Here is a 17,225-nt window from a genome sequence, read left to right on the forward strand (position 1 = left end):
TCGGAAAGGACAAGTTGGGAAGCAGCTTCGTCCTGAGGTGAGGGCTGTACCGAGGACCCAGCAGTGGGTTAACCCGCCTGACAAACACCTGTTAACAACCTACTAGAGTCGCACACAGCGGGGCTTGGAGAACAAGGGCAAGCACCAGAATGGCCCTGGGGAAAAGGGCTGCCTAGCGACACAGGATTTACCCCCAGTCCCCACCTGCCCCCTCCTGTCAAAGCTGGAAGTAGTGGCTATAAGCATGGAGTCTGGGGTCAGACAACCTGGGTCCAAGTTCTGGCTGTACCATGCCGACCTTTAGCAAACTATGTAACCCCCACTTCCTCATCTGTAAAATGGGGATAATAACATACTTAGCTCACACATGACTGAAGACGGTGTACATAAAGTACTATGCACCTGTGCACACGTAACACCCACCCAAGACACATTCACTGTGTTATTAAGACTGGGACACCAGGACTTCCCTGGTGGTGCAGTGGTTAAGCCTCCACGCTGCCAATGCAGGGGGGCGCGGGTTCGATCCCTGGTCGGGGAACTAGGATCCCACATACCGTGCGGCCAAAAGATTTTTTAAAAAAATCCTTTATGCGGGTGTCACCTGCGTAAAAGATGTCTGCGAAAACCCACCTCCTTCCATGGCCAAGGCCGAGGGCCCAGAGGAGGAAACTCTCAGAGGCTCTGGGGCTGTGCAGGTGCGGCGGGGCTCCCACAGGTGTGCCAACAGGGCGGCCACGTGCTGCACACTCTCTTTCCCTGACTTCTCCACCCCCGCCGCTCGGAAACCAGCCGTGAGGTTCAGTTCCAAGCCAAGGCGATGCACTGGCTGCTACTCAAAAGGCATTTTACTGCCCTTGCCCTTTGAGGAGGACTTTCTTTAAATTAGGACTAGCAGTCATGGTGCCCCAGGCCCCCAAGTCTTATAAACACCACTCGTTGCCGCAGAAGAAAAAGTTGCTTCATTGGATGGAGGAGTGTTTTTGGTTTTTTTTTTTTTTTGGTTTTTTTTTTGTAGGGATCTCAGTCCCCCAACCAGGGATTGAACCCGGGCCACAGCAGTGAAAGCCTGAAATCCTAACCACGAGACCACCGGGTAACTGCCAGAAGTGTTTTCTAACCATGGCCTCAGGATAGTCTAGGCCTAGCTCATCCTCCAAAACAGGAGTGGGCAGCCAGGAGCGAGCGAGCGAGCGAGCGAGCCAGAGAGACAGAGAGAGGAGGGAGGGAGGGAAAGAGACTGCGCGGGCGGGGCAGGTGGGTGATGGGGGGGGGGTCCCCTGGGGCCCAGAGAGCTCCCCTGCTCCGGAAGCCGCCACCACTGAACCAGGTGCCCAGGAGGGATCGTTTTCCCTGTCACAAAGGGCCCCGTTCAAAGGCAGGAGCAGTCCGGATAGCACTCACAGGTGCTGTTCACTGCGGGGCCAGGGAGAAAGCTTCAGTCATTCTCCACCACCCTCCCCCCAGGCCTGGGAAACACCAGCAAGTGCAGGTGCCCTGCCTCCCTCCTCAGCCCACCCTGGCCTCCCCCAGGCTCAGCCTGGCCCCCAGCTGTCTCAGGCCTCAGCAGTCCCAAGCCTGAGGTCGGGGTCTTTGCTGGCCCCTGCCCCTGTACCTAGGAAGGTGGACCCAGAAGGTTGCCTGCTGTGTGGGCTGACGGACCCCGGGAGACTCAGGCCTGCCCCCCAGTGTTCCCCCTTCCCCTGCTGAAGTAGCCTAATTCCCACCAGACAGCTCTGGGCGACTCCTTCCTCCCAGCTCCGGTGCCAGGCTCTCTGCTGGGGGCTGGGCAGGTGGTACCAGGGCCAGCCAAGCCCTCCCTCTTCACGATGGCCCAGCTTAGAAGAGCTGATTAAGTCCAAGGTTAGCTACGGACAGTGTCACTCAGAACGCCGGCTGGGGGTGGGGAGACTCTATACATCATTTACCTAACATGAGTCCTTTGATACGTAGCTTTTGGCTAACACAGCTGTCTTTTTTTGTCTTTCTCTCAAGAACTGTAATTTCCTTCCTGGAAAAGGAAGTTACAGAGAAGGGCAGACCAACTCAATATAAGGCTGAGCATAAATTACCTGAAGGTAGAATGGGCTATCTGGTGAGGTAGTGAGTTCCCCAGTCCTAGAGGGTATTCAAGCAAAGGCCAGACAAGCCCTTTCTGAGATGTGTCAGAGGGGACTCACACATCTGGCTACTACATGGGCTGCCAGACAACCTCCAACATCTCTTCCAACCCTAAGATTTAATTTTGTCGATCGTGCCATCAGTCCCCATGTTCTATAAACCTCATAGCATTCAGCACCCAGTGAAACTCTTTGAAAAGGAAATAGAAGCACTGAGTCCATGTAAGCAGAAAAAAAAAAATAAAGGCCTAAAATGGGACAATGAAGGGTGGAAATGAAAAATTCTAGAAAATGCTTCCAAAGCAAAAATTCCTCAGGCAGAAATGACTTTAGCTTCCGAACTTGAATATACAGCCGAACACCAACGGATCTTCTGTTTCTGGGATGATGGACGGGACGGATGCTCTGTTTGGACTTTTGTTACAAGCATTCTAAGACCACTGCCATCACACAGGATGCTGGGGTGTCTAGGATGGACGGGGTGCTCAGTGTCTGCTTAGGAGCATGGAGTGGGGAGGCCACGTCTGAGGATTACTGACCTCAGCCCAACTAGGACAACACTGGGAACCTCCAGGTCAAAAACGGGGCTCACCCTTCCTACAGACGTGTCAGCTGGGGTGGGTAGATCTGGGAATTCTCCCAAACCCCCAGCTCCACTCAAGGTCATAGACAATTCAACTAGCAAACATGGTGTTTTCGCCCCTCCTTGGGGAGGGAGGGCCCCAGCAGCAGAGTCCACGTGATGTGGGGAAATCAGCTCACGAGCCAAACTATTAAAAATCTTTATTGTTAATTATTTTCTTCAACAGAAATATTTTTAGTTGAAATACGAAGCCAGAGCAACATTTCCACTTTTTTTCTGCAGAAGATGAGACAGATCAGGGCCATCGCAGTTACAAGAGGGAGGCCCATGACCCTGACAAGGACAGACTGGGGCAGGAACACACCATCAGCCAGGACTCGGACCCTTGATGGGAGCTACAGGTACAAGGAGGGGGCAGCCGGCGACACTGGCAATGACAGCTGATAACAGACGTTACAACCTGGGTGGTGGGGGGAGACTGAACAAAACCCACCTTCCCCCAGGTGCTCAGCTGGAGCTGCAGGCCACTGAGCTGGGAATGAGTACAGTCACACCTGTGTGCATACACGCCCTGCCCCTCCTGGAAGAAGGTGCTCTCGGGCCCCTGCTGGGGTCCACACAGTCCTCGTCCCCTGGGGATCAACGGCCTTTTCAGACTAATGGCCAGCTAACCAGGGCGGGGGGCCCGTGTGTGCAGGAGGATGGGGTGTCTGGGTCGTGTCAAGTCCTCCGCTGGGGCAAGGTTCAGAGGAAGCTAAGAGCACAGTGTGAACGGCCACGGGGCCATGGGGCTCCCGGGGGCTGGGGCCCGGGACACGCTGGCGTTCAGCTCCCTTGCTCCACGACAGCCCCAAGCCCTAAGAAGGGGGAAGTTTGGCTCTGAGCGTCTTCTCCTGGCTCTGGGTACCTGGGGCGAGAAGGAGGTCTCAGCCGTCTACTACCTCCAGGGTGGGGGTGGGAGGTCGCGGCGGGGGCGTGGGGAGGCTTCCCCTCCCCAGGCCCGCATCTTCCTCCAACTCCCCACCCAGATTCCACTCCTGCGAGAGATGCAGGGAGCAGGACGGGCCACCTCCAGGGGGAAGAGGGCAGGTGGGAAGACTTGGGGCTCCTGCAGCCCTTCAAAGACCACTGCTCTGCAATGTCTTTCTGGGGGGGGGGGATTGAGGGCCAGCCTGGTGGGACTCGCTCATTGAAGACCCAGCCAGCGGTCCCAGTGGGCACTTCATGAATAATGACACGGTCCCTTCCAGGCTGCCGTGGAGAGAGACCCTTCTGAAGGCAGTGCAGTGAAGGGCACGGCCTCGCATGAGAGAGCTCCCAGGGCTGGTCAGGACCCACTGCGCTGGCAGCACACACCTCGGGAGGAGGCTGGGGGAGGTGGGAGGGTGCGTTTGGCGCCAAAGGCCTCCTGGGCCTTGTGAGCCAAGCTGGGGCCTTCGTGTGGGTTCTGGGCTCTCGGGCAGAAACCTCTGCTATGCGTTGGGGTCTCAGAGCTGGGAGCAGCTCCTGCCCCTTATAGGAGGAGCCCCCCCGATGAGGCCTCAGGAAGCAGAATATGGAGGGAATGGCTCAGCGCAGGCAGGCTGGAGAGGCCCGGATGGCGCGTGTGAGCGATTCCATTCTCACCAAGGGATGCTGGCTGGTTGCCAGCTCATGAAGCGATGCATGTAAATCCTGGCTAATGGTCACCTCTAAGCTCTGGGCTGCTCCTTCAGGGCAACACAAACCTCCTTGGGGCCCTGTTTTCCAGCTGTGGGCCCTGCTTGGCGTCCTAGGCTTTCCCTTGCTGATGGAGCCTGGTGTGGTCATTAAAGCAAAAGCACTCTCTAGGTGGACCCCCGGGCTGGAGGGGGGCCTGCACGCAGCAGGGGGGTGGGCAGCCCATGGCAACGGGAGTCATGGGTGAGCCAATGGGAAACCAAACACACATATCGAAAGCCAATCAAATGCAAACACAAACAAAAACACGTCAAAGCAGCAGCAGCAAGCTCTTTGTGTAATAAATATTGCGAAGCGCACTTGGTTTCTTTCTTTCTTTCTTTTTTCAAGTCAAATATAACAACCAACGTCCCAAACCCTGTTTTCAACATTCAAAAGAGAGGGGCTGTTGCCATCAGCAGAACACCTGCAGCCAATCAAAAAAAAAAAACCGTTTCCCATTAGCCAGCCAATCAAAATCCTTTTCCAGTTTAAGCAGCCAATCGGACCTCTTCACATTCCTAAAAAGTGACCGAAATAAAGCACCAGAGCTCGGAGAGCTTCCTGAGAAGCCATACACCGAGGCGCAATTTAAAAAAAAAAAAAAAAAAAAAAAGAGTCAGAAATAAAAATAAAAAGGTTTGCGTTGGTCGAGATTTAAAAATAAAAAGGTTTCTTCCCGCAGCCAATCATGAGTCCGTCCCTTTAAGCCAATCGTAACTGCACCACTGGTGTCTCCCTCGAGGATGCTGAGTGGCCGTGGGGCAGGACGGGAAAGGGTGGGGTGGGGGGTCGGGGTAGGGAAGGTGACCCTCTGCCACTCAGCCGGTGAGGTCCACACAGATCTCCTGGCCTTTGCCAGCCTCCAGGGTATTCCAAGGGGTTTGCAGCTACTGCCTCCGGTCCTCCGTCTCCGACCTGGAAAACGCCATCACCACATCCTCTGCACCTGCAGACCAGGGCGAAAGAATTGCTGCTGGATGGTCCTCTGGCCCCGGGCTGCAACCTGGGACAAGGCGAGGCGGCTGCGGCCCCCGACGCAGTGTCAGTCAGTCCACTGTAGCGGGGTGCTTTCCGAGAACAAAGTGCTTCTGGGGAAGCCCACCTCCCCTCTGGGCCTGGGCCTCCCCTACAGCCTGGCCAGGGTAGGCCAGCACCCCTGCTGCACGGCTGTGGGCTGCAGGCTGCAGGGCTGAGGCCCAGAGGCTTGCTCAAGGCTACACGGTGAAGAGGTGAGCACGCCAAGAGCCCAGGCTGCTGTCCTGGAGCGGGGCTCTGCTTGTGACCCTTGCTCCAAGGTCGCCAAAGCCGGGGGCCCTTGGGAACCTCTCTCTTCCTTCTTAAGACTCTTGTTTCGATCCCTTTGGAGGATCTTGCTCATAATTTCTAACAGCCAGTCCTCTTTGCCCAAACCCAACACCTGCTCAGGGGAGCGTGGCCAGGCCCATTTCCAGCCCGTGGTCGGCCCAGCTCCCATGGAGACAGATAATGGCCATAATCTTTTTGTTGTTATTTTTAATGGTGGATTTGAGGATTCTGGTCCAGGCACTCATGAAATCACTTCCTTTGTCTTGTTTTCCATAAGACAGGCTCTGACATGCAGCCAGAAAAGGCAGGAAGGAGGAGGGAAACAGCCTGAAATGCTGACCTGCCTCCCCCACCTGAAGCTGCTGGGCAGGAAGGACTGAGTGGCAGACCCTGCAGGGCAGGTGAGGTGACCCACAGGTCCCACCCCACCTCCTGGGCCCAGACCCTGCCTGGGCCCTGCCACTTTCTCCCCTTTCCCCCTGGGGATCAAACCCGTGCCCCCTGCAGTGGAAACGTGGAGTCTTAACCACTGGACTACCAGGGAAGTCCCGCTCTCCCCTTTTTCTAAAGGATGGTTCTTGGAGGCACCCTGAACGTTAAGTAACAGTCAGTTGCCCATGGCCTTTCAGACAAGCTTCTCTTCTGTTCTGCTGGAGGAATTCTTCCTGGGGAGGGGAGGATCGGAGCAGCAGAAACAGGAAAGGCCACTGAGGGGGGCACGGGCAGCAGGGCGTGGTGGAGCTGCTGACATGTGAAACGGAGTCAGGGAGAGGGCAGGAGTCCACCACGGCCGGCCCCCGCCCCGGGGCGTGGTGTTGGCCACCTCCGTCCACGCCACAGGGAGTTACCCCTTCCCACTGGCAGCCTCGTCCTACCTCCTTCCTAACTGCCCTGCCACACGGAGGAAGCATGCAGCCACGGGTGCTGTAGAAGGAGGGCCCGTCCACAAGGATGTAACATTACAGACGTGTCCTTCAGTTTGGCACCAGAGGGCCAAGGTGCTACCCAGGGGAGTAACCCTGCCACACATGCCCCATCTGCCTTGACGGGGTTCTGCTGTTACCAGCACAACCTCTATTCCTGCAAAGGGGAACGAGCTTCTAGAAAGGAGCTCAAATCATCCGACTTCTCGGGATTGGGCTCCTTTGCTTGGGAAGCCCTACCAATCCTTCCCCTGTCGTCCCGGGAACATTCTGTTCTCGCCTCAGTCCTCGGACCACGCAATATCACTGCAGGCAGAATTTTCCTAGCAACCACAGAATCCAAGGTTACATCATACCCTGCATGGCAGCTGAGCTGGTTACCTAACAGATGCCGGCTTTTCCCGAGTGCCGCCTCTCCAGCTCGCTAAGCAGGAGGGGGCTGGAGAGAGACCACGAAAGGGGACTTGTGACCAAAAGACGCAATGAACAGGGACAGCCCACTCACTTCTCTCCTTGCCTGTCTCGTGGGCTTTCTCGAAGGGACCTTGGGCCTCTGTGCTGAGCTGCAGGCACAAAAATAGCACCAGCTGCCCCAGGAGGGAAGAGTGAGTCTGCAGAGGGAATGGCCACTGGCTCCTTGGAGGAGCCCAGACTCAGGGGCTGCCCAGTGTGTGTAGCTGGGCTACACCCTGAGAGGTGGAGAAAGAAGTCACCTCCTCAAGGTCATGCAGGGACTCCAACAACTATTTAGCAAGACACCTGAGGCAGTGCTACAACACCAGCTGGTGGCCCCATCCCTGGCTGGGGTGGGGAAGGCTAGGAATCTGCAGCTCCCATTTATAGAGCCTCCCACTCTGCTGCTAGCTGGGTGCGGAAAGGGCCCACAGAGCTGCTGCCCATCCGTACTCTGTTCTGTTCCTAAAGGACTTGCTGTTTTCCAGGCCTCACCACCAGGGATCTGCTTTCCTTTGGGGCCCAAGAGGGGGCAGGCTCTTCCAGAGCATTGTCTGACCTGTCCTCATCACTGGTTGGCCTGGTACTCATCATTCAACAAGGGCCTGACCTGAGCCCCACAGGCCTCTAGGCGAGGATGCTGCCCTTCCCTTTCCTCTTTTCCACGGAACTTGGGCCAGTTACCTAAGAGGGAGGGTGAGCTGCTTAGTTAGTTATTAAGATTCAAGCTCTTAGAGCTTGAGAGCCAGGAGGGGTCTCCAAGGTTAACCCTCACGGTCCCTCCTTCTCCCTTAAAGGCTAGGATGTGGGGGCTCCCTCAGATGCTCACACTGTCCTGGAAAGGCAGGGCTCACAACAGGAAGAGGCTACAAGGAAGCCAGCAGGCCGGGCCCACTGCCTCTGTGCCGTCAGCTAGGTTTACTATCCCGTTTTACCAACAAGGCTGGTCCACCCCACTGGTACCTCTGCTGACGCTGTCTGGACTTGGGTTCAGAGTTTGTCCTTTCCCACCAGATGCCGTGAGCACAGGAGGGGAGAAGATGATCAGTCTCTCCTGTTCCACACTCTCTGACCCATTAGAAGATAAAGAAAGCCAAAACCAGATGAAGACATCGCAAGGAAAGAGAACTACAGACCAGTCTCTCTTATGAATATAGATATTCATAATACCTATGATATGCAAAAATACTCACAAAATACTAGCAAACGGAATACATCAACATATAAAAAGGATTATATACTCTGACCAAGTGACATTTATCCCAGGAATGCAAGGTTGGTTTAATATCCAAAAATCAATTAATGTAATATATCCTATCAACAGAAAAAAGGACAAAAAGCATATAATCATCTGAATAGACACAGAAAACACATCTCACAAAATTCAATACCCCTTCACGATAAAAACACCCAACACACTAGCAATAAAAGGGAACTTCCTCAATCTGATAAAGGGCATTTATTAAAAACCCACAGTTATTATCATACTTAATGGTGAAAGATTGAAAGCTCTCCCCCTTCAAGATTAGGAACAAGAAAACAATGTCCACTCTCACCATTTCTATTCAATACTGTGCTGAAGGTTCTATCCAGGGCAATTTGGCAAGAAAAAGAAACAAAAGGCATCCAAATTGGAAAGAAAGAAGTACTGATAAAACTATATTTGTAGATGACATGGGTCTTACATATAGAAAATCCTAAGGAATCCACTAAAAGACTACTAGAACTAATAAACAAGTTAAAGTTGCAGGATATAAGGTCAATGTACAAAAATCATTTGTATTTCTATAAACTAGAAATGAATAATCTGAAAATGAAATTAAGAAAACAATTTCATTTACAGTAGCAGCAAAAATAATAAAATACTTAGGAATAAATTTAACAAATGAAGTATGAAATTTGTACTCTAAAAAGAACAAAAAACATCAATGTCTAAAACATCGCTGAACGAAATTCAACACAACTTCTATCAAATCCCCGCTGCCTTTCTTGCAGAAATTGACAACCTGCTCCTAAAATTCATATGGAAACGCAAAGGATCCAGAATAGCCAAAACAATCTTGAGAAAAAAGAACAAGGTTGGACCCACACTTTTGAATTTCAAAACTTACTACAAAAGCTACAGTAAACAAGTTTGGGTGGAATTGGCATAGATCAATGGAATAGAATTGAGAAGCCGGAAATAAACCCTCCCATTTATGGTCAATTAAGTTTTGACAAAGGTGCCGAGGGTTCAATGGGAAAGAACTGAACAAATGGTGCTGGGACAACTGGATATACTCACATGTAAAAGATGAAGTTGAACCCTTACCTTGCTTGCACCATAGACAAAAATTAACTCAAAATGGAGCAATGACCTAAATATAAGAGCTGAAGTTATGAAACTCTTAGAAGAAAACACAGGAGTAAATCTTCATAGTCTTGGGTTAGGAAATGGTTTCTTAGATATGACACCCAAAGCACCATCAACAAAAGAAAAAAATAAATAAATTGGGCTTTATCAAAGTTAAAAGCCTTTTTTTCTTTTTCTTTTTATCTTCACAATTTGGCCACGCCACATGTGGGATATTAGTTCCCCGACCAGGGATCAAACCCGCACCCCCTTCATTGGAAGTGTGGAGTCTTAACCACTTGACTGCCAGGGAAGCCCCCAAAGTTAAAAGCTTTTATGCTTCGAAAAACACTATCAAAAAAATTGAAAAGACAACCCATTCTGTAGAATGGGAGAAAATATCTGCAAATCATATATCTGGTAAGGGACTCCTATCTAGAATATATAAATAACACAACTCAGTAATAATAAAAAGTCCAACAACTCAATTTTTTAAATGGGCAAAGAACTCGAATAGACATTTCTCCAGAAAAGATATATGAATGGTCAACAAGGGCATGAAAAGATGCTCAACATCATCAGTCATTATGGAAATGCAAATCAAAACCACAGTGAGACACCACTTCATACCTAATGGACAGCTGGAATCAAAAAGACAGACGATAACAAGCATTAGCAAGGATGTGGAGAAATCTGAACCCTCAGACTTTGCTGGTGGAATGTCAAATGGTGCAGCCCCAGGCCTGCTCCACCTGCAGCCTTCCCCGTCTCAGCCAATGGCACCTCCATCCCCTGGTTGCTCAGGTCAAAAACCCTGGGGTCTGGGGGCTTCCCTGGTGGCGCAGTGGTTAAGAATCTGCCTGCCAATGCAGGGGACACGGGTTCGAGCCCTGGTCTGGGAAGATCCCACATGCCGCGGAGCAACTAAGCCCGTGAGCCACAAGTACTGAGCCTGCGCATCTGGAGCCTGTGCTCCGCGGCAGGAGAGGCCGCGATAGTGAGAGGCCCGCGCACCGTGATGAAGAGTGGCCCCCGCTTGCCGCAACTAGAGGAAGCCCTCGCACAGAAACGAAGACCCAACACAGCCAAAAATAAATAAATAAATAAAAAATGAGATTTGTAAAAAAAAAAAAAAACCTGGGGTCTTCCCGATTCCCTCTCTCACACACACACTCCACGTATAACACATCAGCAAATCCTGCTGACTATACTTTTAAAATGTATCCTGAATACATTACCATTTCCCCTACTACCACCCTGGTCCAAGCCACCACTGCCCCTCTCACTAGCCTCCTGTACCCTCTTTTCCTGGATCTCCCCTCTCTGGACCCCGAGGGTCCATTCTCCACATAGCAGTCAGAAGGAAGTTCTTAAAAATATGAGTCAGATCCTGCCACTCCTTTGCTCAAAACTCTCCAAAGGTGGTTTATTATAAGATTTCTCATCATACTCAAGGGAAACTCCAAACTCTATACCATGGCTTCAAGACCCAACATGATCTGGCCCCTCACTGTCTTTTCACCCCTTTTTATATGCCTCCTCCCACCCCTCACTCCGCTCCAGCCACATGGGCTCCTGGCTGTCCTTCAGGCACAGGAACCTGCAACCCAGGACCTTTGCACCTGCGGCTTCCTTTGCCTCAATGCTCTTCCCCCCAAGTCTATCTCACAGCTCTCACACTTCATGCCAGTCTGTGTAAAATCACCTCCCCAGGCCCTCCCTGACCACAGCATCTAACATAGTGATACAGGACGAATCGTTATAGGTGAGGAGCCTGAAGCTCCTCAGAGAGATGAAGCAACTCGGTGAATCAGAGGCAGAGGGAGGACCCGACACAGACTCCGAAGACCACGCTACACTACACGTTTTGTCGTTTTCTATTATGAAAAGGAAGTAACGGTCCTGCTCCAGGTACCCTGAGCACTGAGGCTGCTCAGGCCTCCTGGCAGAGACTGCAGTAACCCATCTGCTCCCATTAGAATGGAACCAAGACCCAGGATTTATAAAGCAACACCAGAGCAGCCCTGGGGTATCTTGGAGAAAATTCAACATGGAATCCGGAAGGCCAACCTGGGAGGAGCCCAGACACCCGCCCTCTGCCCCCGCCTACTGTTCTGCCAGGTGCCCCCCTAGTCCCATGGCTCCCCTGCCACAGGGAGCAGGGCCAAGGCGCTGGCGAGGGCACAGCTCTCTGAACCAGGGCAGGGCACCGAGGGGGCCATCCCACCCCATGGCCCGTGCCAGCTCTGCCCCTTTAATGGAGTCCAGTCAAGTGACTGGGGAGAGAAAAATGACAAATATTCAGGAGCTTAGGAAAGGGAGGCTGGCCCCTAGCTGGGGGCGGGAGACAGACAATGGGGTCACTGGTCTGTTTGCAAGCTCAGGATGAATTCACACCAGCAGAATCACAAGTCCAGCCCAGGCTCCACACACCAGCACCACCCTCAGCCCACGTCCCGCTCACCGAAGGGAACCAGCATGCTGCCATCGGGAAGCTAGCTCACTACAGGGTGCTGGGGCACAGGGGGCAGGGAGCAGTGTGGTTTGGAGAAAGGCCCAGGAATGAGAAAGAACAGGAAAGAGGAACAGGGAGATGGCTGCAGCCCTAAGGTGATGGACGGAGTAAGGGTACACCCGGCCTCTATTTCTCAGACCTGGCCGGGGACATCCTAGTGGAGCCCTTTGCCCTTTTCCAGGAAAGGCACAGACCCTGGAGCTCACATGGAGCTGGGCCCGGTTCCAGGGCGGACGAGGACTGCTCCAGACACCACCACCTCTCCCTCTCCAGGAGGGACCCTGCGGAGAGAGAGACCAGGCAGCGGAAGGAAGGGATGAGGCCTCCTCGGGCAGCAGGGATGTGCTAAGCGTGCTGGTCCAGCCTACGTCCCAGCAAAGCGCCCGGCTGCGGGGGAACAGGCTGCGGAGCGCTCTTCCAGCTCCTGCAAAGTCCAGCCGGGAGGACTGGATGCTCACAGGTGGCTGGAGAGAGGCAACAGCCCTGAGAGTAAGCCCTCCCCAGGAAACCAACACAAGGTACAAAAGCCTGGGCCAGCTTCCAAAGCCGGCCAGCCCCAGGGCCCCACAGTTCAGGACACAGCCCGGCACAAAGGTCACCAGAGAAAAGGGGGGGACTCCCAGCACCAGCATCGGCCACAGGTGGGGACACCCACGTCACCCGACTCAGGGTCATGGGCTCCTCCAAGGGCAGCAGCCCCCCAGCCCCTCTGAAACCCTCACGCCCATCCCTGGCCAGAGCTGACCAGAACTACTCCATTCTGGGCTCGGGGATCTCATGACCTCCTGACCTCCTAATGGGCCTAACACCTTCCCAATGAGTGCAAATGACTGGGGCCTGGAAAACTCCGAAATAGGACCCCGACACCCCAGAGTCTCCCAATTCCTGCTGGAGGTTAACTTTGGAAGTTAACTCTGGCAAAGTTAACTTCGCATAGGGACTTAACTTCAGCGAAAGTTCTTCAAAGCCGTCCAGGGAACCCGGCCTGCCAAGCCCGGGTTGTCCTCCACGCACACGGCTGACCGGCTGGAGAGGAAACACGGCCACACGCACCAACGCGTCCAGGGTGATTCCCATTCCCGACGTCTGCCCCTTGTCTGACCACATGATTTTTGGTTTTGATACTTCCTCTTTGCCCCCTGAGCTCACTATCTTGCCGTCCATACCAACCAGCATCTGCTACTCGGCTACCCGCCTACCGAAAACCGCGCGGCTCAGCTACCGGCTCTGGGGAGATGAGCCAGGCAGAGAGGCTCCTGGAAAAACAGGTCCCAGACACTCCTGCAAGGGCAAAAGGCTCCACGGGGGTGAGACTCGGGCACCAACCTGGACTAGGTCTCCCCCCAGACAAGCCCAAACCTGCTTGGCGGCATGTGCTGCTTTTAGCAGCCGTGGCCTAGGAGCCCGGGGGTTCTATACAGCTCAGCTCTGCCGCCCAGAGTTCCCAGAGGATGGCTTTTACCCAGAGACAGCACGACACTGGTCGCCATGGGGACAGCACCCCGGATCCCCCAAGGTCTCAGCAGCCAAAGCAGGCTCCACGCTTGGTGGCACCTCCTGGGCTCCAGGCTGGCAACCACATCACCAGGCATTCCAGCTGCCCGAAGTGGAGGCATGTGGGCCCAGGGGTGAGGCGGCTCCTGGCAGAGGTCCTGGGCCTCCTGACAGACCAACGAGGGCCTCCCCAGGCTTGGGCTCCCTTGGTGGATCACGGTACCTGGGCCTGGGTCTGACCACTGCCTACCCGCGCGATACTGGGCAAGTCCCTGCACATCCACCTCCGTTTCCTCACCTGCAAAACACACGTATCCTGCCCATCTGACTGACCCGGATAATGTCCACAGCATAAAGCATCACAAACAGCGTCTTGTGGGGTCATCCGTCAGGGTTCTAGTACACCTGCTCTGCTCTAGTCCCACGTGCCCCAAACCCACCTCACCCCCCATACCCCACCGAGCCCAGCACACACATCCTACCTCTGGGGCTTTCTAGAGGGGTTCCCTTCCCTCAGGGTCAGTCATCCTGTGATCTGCACCCAAAATTCTTTACGTGTTTGCTCCCGTTTCCGTCTGCCCTGCTGGGCTGGCAGCTCGAGGCCGGGGGCAGTCGCCTGGCATCCAGATCAATGGGCTACTCTGACCGGGACCGTGCCATCGCTGGCCCAACTGGCCCTTGATGCTCTTCTCCGGGACAGAGGTCTGCCTCTTCTGGGTGTCAGGAGGTGGGAGCAGAGGTGCACAAGGGCTTGGAGGCCCCTGCTCTCAGCTCTACACAATAGAACGCATCACGCTGGTGAAGGAGGGTCAAGGCAGCCCTTCACAGGCCAGAGCCCGAGGCCGAACTGAGCAACCGGCCCTGCTCTTCAGCTCTTACCCTTTCTTGGGGTTATTTTTTTTAATTAATTTTTATTGGAGTATAGTTGCTCTACAATGTTGTGTTAGTTTCTGCTGTACAGCAAAGTGAATCAGCCCTACGTATATATATCTCCCCTCTTTTTTGGATTTCCTTCCCATTTAGGTCACCGAAGAGTACTGAGTAGAGTTCCCTGTGCTGTACAGTAGGTTCTCATTAGTTACCTATTGTATACATGGTATCAATAGTGTATATATAGTGGTATATATGGTATCAGTAGTGTATATCCCAATCTCCCAATTCATCCCCCTCAACACGGGGTATTTTTTTTCTTTTTCTGTGACACATGTTATCAGGTACCAAGTCCTTCTGGTTGATTTTTCAGTCGGATTCAATGTATATGAGATTTTTGGGTTCCATTTTATTATTATTAGGTTACAGGTAATTCTCATGAAAGTGTTGATTAAAGTTTAAAAAGATTAGCTTCCCATCCCACTGACTGGAATTCTCCCGGGGCCTGACAGTAATTTCAGTCCAGAGTTGGTTATCACCTGGAGCCTCTGGGAGAAGCCTCAGAGCCACGCGTGAGCAGATGGGGGTCCCGGGACCCCGGCAGCCGGTCCGCACAGAGGGGGAGCCTCGGTCTACACGGGGATCTGACAGACCCCACTCTGTGCCAGAGCTGGACCACGGGGAAACGTGAGACTGCGAGCACAGCACGGGCGCTGGCCCCTCGGGGCTCCTGACCTGACGTGATAACCGCTACACGGAAGGAAAGATCCGCAGGCAGTTCAGGAGCCAGAGGAGGAAAGCGGGCCGACCCCGGAAGGGCAGAGAGGGCGACAGAGGAAGTGAAAGAGCAGAGGCCAGATGGTGTGGGAAAGGATTCCAGGAAGAATGCCGGCTGTGAAACGGAGACGGTGCCAGTACCCCACCCGAGGGCCGCTCAGAGGGTCAAGTGGGGTGACGAGCAGCGGGGTGAGCTTGCTCGGTCCCCGGAAGAGCAGTGCACTGGGTGGGCCCGGGTGGGCCCTCCCCTTGGGCCGCTGGCTCCCTGCTGGGTTGCCCATGACCACAGCTATTTTAACAAGGTTCTCAGTGTAACCCTGAGACCAAATGACCTATTTTAGGCTCGCTGGCAGCGGACCCTGAGCCCGCAGCCTTGGCTTCCGCAAGGGAAAGCCAGCAGAGCCCTGGGACCGCCCAGCTGGCTCAGGCTGGGGACCTTCCCTGGAAAGTCTCTTCGAGAAAGAGTGTGATCAGACGGAGGCTGGAACAGGCCTGGAGCCAGCGTGCCAGCACCGCAGCTCCAGGGCCAGGAGGAGGGGAAGAGAAAGGACGAGGGCTTCCTTAACAAAATGCGCCACATCAAGACAGGGTCCCTCCAGCCCCGGGACAGCTGGACAAGGGTCTATACGAAGCATGACTCGAGGATGGTAGGTCTGCAGGCGACTGGCCACAAGGAGGCCTTTGCCAAGTGCGCACCAGGGGCCTGGAACTGGCACTTGCCGCATCCGTCCCCGGTGTGGTGCTGGGGCAGGGAGAGACCTGGAGCTCAAACAGAACCAGCACACTCAAAGGCACGTGGAGGTGAAAGGCCCAGAAAAAGAAGGCAGCAGGAAACCCTTCCAATTTTCTCATTCCCTCCTGAAATACCATGCTAACTGCCTACATCACACCTGCTCCTCAGGTAAAACACTGTTCTGCTTAAAAATGCACATGGCCTGTAAGCCACTACCTAGATGGTCTTTGTTTACCACACCCTGGACCCACATGACCCGTTCTATGACCTTGAGCATCTTACTCAACCTCTCAGGGCCTGTTTTCTCATCGTGAAAGTGGGCCTGTGACAGTAGCTGCCTCACAGGGCTGTCGTGAGGATTCTCTGGGATAACTTTATATGCTACTTGACATGGAACCTGGCACATAGGAGGAGCTCAATAAATTAAATTAATTATAATTAATAGCAAAAATGAAAAACAAATGTCGAGTAGTAGAGGATCAGGGGACTTCCCTGGTGGTCCAGTGGGTAAGACTCCTCACTCCCAATGCAGGGGGCCTGGGCTCGATCCCTGGTCGGGGAACTAGATCCCACATGCATGCCGCAACTAAGAGTTCGTGCACCGCAACTAAAGATCCCGTGTGCCTCAACTAAGATCCCACGTGCCGGAACTAAGACCCGGCGCAGCCACAGAAAAAGAAAAGGTAAAGGATCGGTCAAAAAATGATAGCACAGCCACATGGCTGCATATCACACGACTGCTAAAATGTTTTCTTGAAAATCGTTTGAGGACATGGTAAAATTATCATAAGTAAAAAAAATGGATGTTAAAATGGATATTACAACGTTTACACTGTGTGGTCTCAACTCTGTAATGAAAATACATGCATATTTTTTTTAAAAACCTGCTGGGAAATTAACGCAAGGGAATAGTGATTCTAGCTACATGGTAGGAGTCAATCCTCTAAGCTTTTCTGCTGTTTCTGTCTTTCCCAATGACTTTCCACAATGACTATGCATTCTTTTATAGCCAGGAAAAACGATCGACATATGTTATGGAGAGAACAGCACTGACAACAAGAAAGGCACGAACTCAGCATTCTGTTGAGCCTGCTTTGGAAGCTACGGCTCTCCGCCCCCGAGCCTACAGCTGGGGCTTCTCAGCAAGGCGACCTTCCCAGAGAAGCACTGATTGCCTTTGGTTCAAAGTCAGTCCAGCGAGGATGTCAGGTCTGCTCGGCCACCCTGGGGACCAGGAGACAGCGCTCCATGTTCCTGCCTTTCCGGGGGACTATGGGCTCCCAGACCCAGAGCCTGGTCCGCTCATTCACCCAAGAACACGCTGGCGCTCTGGGGGGCCCAGCCCCACAAATACAAAGAGGGAAGCCACAAGGGGCTCAGAGTTGGTGAAGAGATGGACCAGGAGACAGTGTGGGGAGT

At 53.5% G+C, this 17,225-nt stretch overlaps 1 protein-coding gene across 6 annotated transcripts in view; it reads right to left on the reverse strand.

The window, feature by feature from the left end:
• Positions 1-2,901: 2,901 nt before the first annotated feature.
• The window catches only part of CTNNBIP1 (catenin beta interacting protein 1), a 52,494-nt gene continuing 38,170 nt past the window's right edge, over positions 2,902-17,225 (reverse strand). For all 6 annotated transcript variants that reach the window (XM_057545198.1, XM_057545204.1, XM_057545212.1 and 3 more), the window contains one exon: positions 2,902-5,350. In XM_057545198.1, coding sequence (XP_057401181.1) covers positions 5,292-5,350 — 59 coding nt within the window. In that variant the 3' untranslated portion in view covers positions 2,902-5,291. The remainder of the gene's footprint in view (positions 5,351-17,225) is intronic.

Source organism: Balaenoptera acutorostrata, chromosome 1 (genome assembly GCF_949987535.1).
Source record: "Balaenoptera acutorostrata chromosome 1, mBalAcu1.1, whole genome shotgun sequence".
Taxonomy (NCBI): Eukaryota; Metazoa; Chordata; class Mammalia; order Artiodactyla; family Balaenopteridae; genus Balaenoptera; species Balaenoptera acutorostrata.